At 50.8% G+C, this 7,459-nt stretch overlaps 1 protein-coding gene across 7 annotated transcripts in view; it reads left to right on the forward strand.

Moving 5' to 3' along the window:
* TET3 (tet methylcytosine dioxygenase 3) overlaps positions 1–5,971 on the forward strand; it is a 102,631-nt gene extending 96,660 nt beyond the window's left edge. For all 7 annotated transcript variants that reach the window (XM_047853428.1, XM_047853427.1, XM_047853426.1 and 4 more), the window contains 2 exons: positions 1,263–1,599; positions 2,183–5,971. In XM_047853428.1, the coding sequence (XP_047709384.1) occupies positions 1,263–1,599; positions 2,183–3,960 (2,115 nt within the window). In that variant the 3' untranslated portion in view covers positions 3,961–5,971. The remainder of the gene's footprint in view (positions 1–1,262; positions 1,600–2,182) is intronic.
* Positions 5,972–7,459: the final 1,488 nt, after the last annotated feature.

Below are 7,459 nucleotides of genomic sequence, written 5' to 3' on the forward strand. Positions count from 1 at the left end.
CAGGAAAAAAAAAAAAAAAAGATTAAGCCTTATTAGTAATCAGAGAAATGCAGACCAACGAGATACATTTTGATAATGAGCAAAATGTTTTTCAGAAGTTAGTGGCAAAATTATAAGCAAAAGTATAGGAAAATGGAAGTTCAGCTTCAGCCAGTGTGAGTGAAAAATGTGATAATCATTTTGGAGGGCAGCAACGTATGGCTGTTTACTTCACAGCGTTTATTCTAAGGAATTACGTGTTTTAGAAGATTTAGCTTAAAAGTACTGTTTATGATAGGAAAAATTAGAAACAAGTTTTAATAGTAATGAGGGATTAGTTAAATGAATACATTGATACAATAGCATAATATTATGCAAGTTCTTAAATCATACTGAAGGAGAATATTTAATGCATAAGAAAATATACTATCTTTCAAAAATGAAGTTACTATAAAACTGTACGGTAATAGGATCACATTATACAAACACTGTGTGTATGTGTATATATGCATATATGATCAAACTGTTTATAGTGATTATTTCTGGGTGGTGGGATTATGGAGATAATTATTATTTCCTTTTTGGTGGCCTAAATTTTCTACAACCAGCACATAATAGTTTTTAATAAAAGGTGGGGCACCTGGGTGGCGCAGTCGGTTAAGCGTCCGACTTCAGCCAGGTCACGATCTCGTGGTCCGTGAGTTCGAGCCCCGCGTCAGGCTCTGGGCTGATGGCTCAGAGCCTGGAGCCTGTTTCCGATTCTGTGTCTCCCTCTCTCTCTGCCCCTCCCCTGTTCATGCTCTGTCTCTCTGTGTCCCAAAAAAAAAAAAAAAAAAAAAAAAAGTATTTTAAGAGCAAAAGGAGGCTGAGTGTTCAGGGCAAGGAGCGTAATGGTAGAAGGTCTGAGGCTCAGCAAGGTGATAAAGCACAGTGACAATACTATTCCACTGGCGGGCAGAGCATGGCCACTAGGCCTGACCCGGCCCCTTTCCAGCCATGCGACCTTGGGCCGGTCATCTCTTCTCCTCAGCCACATGAGGGTCCCAGGAGGCAAAGTGAATGGATGTCCTTTGAAGGTGTAGAGGAGATTCTGAGTGCTGGGGATACTGTTACTGCATGAACCAGGACAGCTGTGCTTTTAGACATTCTAGAAACCGTGGATGGCTGGTGTTGGGACTGTGTGGGGAAGGGTGGGCGGGTCATGCATGCAGATGCTCAGCCTCTTTCTCTGAGCGCCGGGCCCCCCCAACCCCATGTACCCTCCCTCTCTCTGCCCGGGGCAGGTCTGCACCCTGACCAAGGAAGACAATCGCTGCGTGGGCAAGATTCCTGAGGACGAGCAGCTGCACGTGCTCCCCCTGTACAAGATGTCCAACACAGACGAGTTTGGCAGTGAGGAGAACCAGAATGCCAAGGTGGGCAGCGGGGCCATCCAGGTGCTCACCGCCTTCCCCCGTGAGGTCCGGCGCCTGCCCGAGCCTGCCAAGTCCTGCCGCCAGCGGCAGCTGGAAGCCAGAAAGGCGGCAGCCGAGAAGAAGAAGGTTCAGAAAGAGAAGCTGAGTACTCCCGAGAAGATCAAACAGGAGGCCCTGGAGCTGGCCGGCATCTCCACTGACCCAGGTGTGTAGGGAGAGGGTGCCCACCAGAGGTGGCACGGGCGGGGCGGGGAGGGTTGTGGCCCTGGACAGCTCCTTCGCTGCCCCCCTTCCTGCTTCAAGATTGCACTCCAGACTCAAGTCCTCGGCCTCTCTCCGCCCCGTGGACCACACCTTACCTTAACTTTCAGCCGGCGCAGTATCCACGGCAGCCTCAGGACGCCTGAGTACCTGGGGGCGGGGGTGGGTGGCACCTGCGGAGCCAGCAGAAGAGGAGCTGGGCTTCTCCTCCAGCCTGCCTGAGCGTCTGCAGAGAATCCCACGGCCTCAGGCACGTGGTCTGCAGTGGGGGCAGCTCTCATTTCCCCTGACCCTTGTCCTGCAGAGGCCAGCATGAGGGGGGTGGGCTTCCGCGAGGACTTGTGGGGGTGTGCCAGGGAGGAGGAGGAGTGCTGGGTGGGCTCTGCCCCTGCTTTTCCCAGTGCTTCAGTGGGGCCGGGAAACCCCTAAGGGAACAGGGAGGTTGCACCCCTGGCCCCCTCGCCCAGGGCCTTTGCGGGCCGGGGTTCCCTCTGCTCCTTCTCCGTGTTGATTCCTGTGTTCCCCAGGCCTGGCTCTGAAGGGTGGACTTTCCCAGCAAGGCCTGAAGCCCTCCCTCAAAGTGGAGCCGCAGAACCACTTCAGCTCCTTCAAGTACAGCGGCAACGCAGTCGTGGAGAGCTACTCGGTGCTGGGCAACTGCCGGCCTTCCGACCCGTACAGCATGAACAGCGTGTACTCCTACCACTCCTACTATGCACAGCCCAGCCTGACCTCTGTCAACGGCTTCCACTCCAAGTATGCTCTTCCGTCATTCGGCTACTACGGCTTTCCATCCAGCAACCCCGTCTTCCCCTCGCAGTTCCTGGGTCCTAGCACCTGGGGACACAGTGGCAGCAGCAGCAGTTTTGAAAAGAAGCCAGACCTCCACGCTCTGCACAGCAGCCTGAGCCCGGCCTACGGTGGTGCTGAGTTTGCCGAGCTGCCTGGCCAGGCTGTTCCCACGGACACCCACCACCCCACTCCTCACCACCAGCAGCCTGCTTATCCAGGCCCCAAGGAGTATCTGCTTCCCAAGGCTCCCCAGATCCACCCAGCATCCAGGGACCCCTCTCCCTTTGCACAGAGTTCCAACTGCTACAACAGATCCATCAAGCAAGAGCCAGTAGACCCACTGGTCCAGGCCGAATCTATACCCAGAGACCCTGGTAAGATGAACAAAACACCTTTGCCCGAGGCTTCTCAGAACGGGGGACCCAACCACCTATGGGGACAGTACTCAGGAGGCCCAAGCATGTCCCCTAAGAGGACTAACAGTGTGGGTGGCAGCTGGGGTGTGTTCCATCCTGGGGAGAGCCCTGCGATCATCCCCGACAAGCTCAGCTCTTTTGGGGCTGGCTGCCTGACCCCTTCCCACTTCCCAGATGGCCAGTGGGGGTTGTTCCCTGGGGAGGGGCAGCAGCCAGCCCCCCAGCCTGGAGGACGGCTCCGAGGCAAACCGTGGAGCCCCTGCAAGTTTGGGAACAACACCTCGGCCTTGGCCGGGCCCGGCCTGACTGAGAAGCCTTGGGGGGTTGGGGCCGGGGATTTCAGCTCTGCCCTGAAAGGTGGTCCTGGCTTCCAAGACAAGTTGTGGAGCCCCTTGAAGGGAGAGGAGGGAAGGATTCCAACCCCGGGGGCGAGCCAGCTGGACAAAGCCTGGCAGTCCTTCGGCCTGCCCCTGGGCTCCACTGAGAAGCTGTTTGGGGCCCTGAAGTCGGAGGAGAAGCTGTGGGATCCCTTCAGCCTGGAGGAGGGCGCTGCTGAGGACCCCCCTAACAAGGGGGCGGTGAAGGAGGAGAAGAACGGTGGGGCCGAGGAGGAGGAGGAGCTGTGGTCTGACAGCGAACACAACTTCCTGGACGAGAACATCGGCGGCGTGGCCGTGGCCCCTGCTCACGGCTCAATCCTCATCGAGTGTGCCCGGCGGGAGCTGCATGCCACCACGCCCCTCAAGAAACCCAACCGCTGCCACCCCACCCGCATCTCGCTGGTCTTCTACCAGCATAAGAACCTCAACCAGCCCAATCATGGGCTGGCCCTCTGGGAGGCCAAGATGAAGCAGCTGGCGGAGAGGGCCCGGGCGCGGCAGGAGGAGGCCGCCCGGCTGGGCCTGGGCCAGCAGGAGGCCAAGCTCTACGGGAAGAAGCGCAAATGGGGGGGCGCCATGGTTGCTGAGCCTCAGCATAAGGAGAAGAAGGGGACTGTCCCCACCCGGCAGGCACTGGCCGTGCCCACAGACTCAGCAGTCACCGTGTCCTCCTACGCCTACACGAAGGTCACTGGGCCCTACAGCCGCTGGATCTAGGTGCCAGGGTGCCAGGGAGCCAGCGTACCTCAGCGTCGGGCCCCGCCCGAGCTGCCTCTGTGGTGCTTTTGCCCTCACACCTGGGGGCGGGTTGGGGGTGCAGAAGTCTTTTTATCTATATATACATATATAGATATGCATATATATGTATTTATGGTCCAAACCTCAGAACTGACCCGCCCCTCCCTTTCCCCCACTTCCCCAGCACTTTGAAGAAGAAACTACGGCTGTCGGGTGATTTTTTTCGTGATCTTAATATTTATATCTCCACGTTGGTTTTTTTTTTCCCCCCCTTGTTTGGGGGGGGTGGCTTTTATTTCCTCTTGTTTTTAAAACTTTATCCTTGTATATCACAATAATGGAAAGAAAGTTTATAGTGTCCTTTCACAAAGGAGTAGTTTTAAATTCCATTTAAAATGTGTATTTATTGGATTTTTTAAAAAGCGACAATAGTAATGGTAAAGGATCGGCAGGAAAGGCCAAAAGCGCTCCTTCCTGCCCAGTCTTGCTGGGCCCAGTGAGCCTGGCCCTCTTGGGAGCTGACAAGGTTCTCTCAGCCATCTGCCCCTCATGAGCCAAGTGCAGATTTGTAGCCACCCGGTCCATCCCTCCTGACAGATGCGCCTTCCCTTCAGGGGAGGGATCCCTCAGGACAGCTTCTGTCCTCTCCAGTAGGATGGGAGAATCTGTAGAAAAACAGCTGGAGTCCCTTTTCCAGTCACCGGCTTGGCATCGGGGACGGGGCGGGGGGCAGGTGCACCCCAGGCCAGGCACCTGAGATGCTGGTGTAGATTTCCCCAGAAACTAGGTTGGTAGTAGACAGCTTCAAGCTTGCTAGTCTCCACACTGAATCCTCTCTGTCCGTTATTTATCAAGTCACATGATGTCATGGTTCCCTAGGCAGCACCTCCTGATGGAGCTGGAGTTGAGAGGCTCTTAGGAGCCGTTTCCACCAGGGTTGACAAGCCAATGAATACTGGGCTGAAGGAATTTGTCTTAGTGGCAGTCTTTCCTAAAATGCCCGAGAGTCTATGCTGATCCTGAAAAAGGGCTACTGTATCTCTAAAAACAAGAAGTTGAACCCAAGCTGTGAAAAGCCAGCATTGTGCCGTCCCTCCGTGCACAGTGCTGTGCAGAGCCTGGTGCTGTAGTATTGTGCTGGGACTTGCTTGACTCTTGGGCAGGTCACATCCTGCGGGAGCTCAGCACACCAGTGTAACGGCAGTTAACGCATCTCTCTCTATTCCTGGATTTCCATGTTGGACAATGGTGCAGGCCTCACGCCCAAGCCGGCCCCCGCCATGCTACCATTGGTGGGGGTGGGCTTACACTTATCAATTTTAAAATGCAGGAGTCAAACATTTTCAGCAGGTAGCTATGATTGTCCTCCCTAATTGGTGCCATTTCTCTATTTGATCATTTTCTCCTTTCCTTCCTTCCCTCTCCACCCACTTGAACTCGCCCGTTCTAAAATTCTGGTGCATTTGTTCAGTTCTTTGAAATGAGAATGTGGTGCTTAATTTTTGCAACTTCTTTGAGAGAGGCTGGGCCTAACTGGTGGAAGCAACATTTGTCGACAGCAAGTCAGACTTCCTGGAGTGTTTGTTTTTCCTGTGGTATTAGCAAAGTTCCTATGAAGCTACCCATGTAGATGTGTGTGGTGAACGGGAGGTTTCATCAGGACACACAGAGGGGATCATGGCCACACAGTGAAATGACAACCAAGCCCTGAGATAAATGTCAGATATTTATTGAGCAGTTTTTTTTTTTTTCAGATGTGGGTCTTTGTAAAACGAGTTTAACAATCAGATGACGATGCTAAAGGCAAGTCCCTGAGCTTCCAGGTGCCTTGTGTAAGAGCTGAGAACCGACCCGCTGGCTGTTCGCTGTAACTGTTCAGAAGCACTGGCGGAGAGTCGCTGTAAGATGTCCTGAGCATTTATGTGGTCTGGTTTTAATTGTAAATAGTGAAAGATTTTTTTAAGCACTTTTGCCTAGATTTAAACAGCAACTTGAAAAAAAAAAAAAGTATGTTTTAACATGTAATTGTGGGAGAAATTGTAAATAGTAGCTGAATATTTAACGTGCTTTGTCTATCCTTCACTTTTACCATATTCTGTAAAGTTGCATTTATTTTACAGGACAAAAATGAAATATTATTGCTTTTGAAATAAATACCCAAGAGCTTATCAGGATTTAGAATTATTCAGAACTCAGATTTATAGGAAAACCTCTGACCTTCAGTGTGACAAGCTAAAGGAAGCAGAGTCTTTAATAAGCATGCTAATTTTCTAGTTTTGAGGAAAAGTTGGGTCCTTTAAATGCTATTTTGCTTATCGCATCCGTACTTTTATGCAGGTCTCATTTGACTCCGTGCTTAGGTAGATGCGGGGGTGCCTTGAAAACTTCATTTTAAATGATCTTAAGCAAGAAATACAATATTTTACGAAACATTTGGAGAATGTGACCGTCTGTATGACCCGGGAAAGCCCCAGGTTGGCTGTTGGTTTGGAAGGTCCCGAGTGTAACCCAGGTGATTCTGATCCTTGGCATGTGTGAATCTTCCTGATGTATGTTAAATATACTCTTCCCCTCGTCACCCTTTGATAGCAAAGCCATTAGATGAAAGGAGAAACCAATACAAGCTAAAAGCATGTGATGTCTGTCCCCGCAGCCCCAACAGCCTTTGGTTCATAAATTCCTAGACTAGCAAATAGGCTGCTGAGAGGTGAGTCAAGAGGCAGTCTCCATTGGATGTTCCCATTCCCCTCAGAATGGTGTTTCAGAAATTAGGTGGTGCTGTTGCTATGCTCGAGCCCATGCTGATTTTTACACACTACATGTATAACCTACCTCAAATCTCAGTCATTAAAATTAGCATGCTTTAGACGTATATTTAAAAAGTAACTATGCACAGCTCTTTATCCCCTCCTTGCTGCTGAAGGTTTCTTAAAGAGAAAAATCAAATTTTTATTTTTTACTGGCACTATCATTTTTTAAGTCCTAAAGATGATTAACAGACGTTTTTATCATGAGAAGAAAAATAAAGCCATTGCAACTAAAGAACCTAACAGCATGACCAAGTTTTAGAGTTAATATTATAGCAATGAGAAATGATGGAGTCCTCATCTCCCCAGTGTGCCCTGTCCACAGATGCCATCCACATGCAGTGCGAATATTTGGTTCCTCTTTCGTTTTGTTTCCCCCTGCCTTTTGCATGCAAGGGAAGTGCTTGCAAAGTTCTGTGCTAAGAGATTTTTAAAATAAAAATCGCTTTGCGGCAGGTTCTCACAAAATAACTGGTGCTAGCTCAAGAAACCGTTATCTAACCATCAGAGATCTTGACTAAAGTTGTTTCATGGATTTTTGAGGTTTTGTTGTTTTTGCTGTCATTGTAGTTTGTTTCTTGGCAGGGCCTGAGTTTCCCACACACTGGCTTCGTGGGTCCGGCTTTCCCTCTCACCGAGGTGACCGTGGTGTGCATGGAAAGAGATCATAC

This window comes from Prionailurus viverrinus, chromosome A3 (assembly GCF_022837055.1).
Source record: "Prionailurus viverrinus isolate Anna chromosome A3, UM_Priviv_1.0, whole genome shotgun sequence".
NCBI lineage: Eukaryota > Metazoa > Chordata > Mammalia > Carnivora > Felidae > Prionailurus > Prionailurus viverrinus.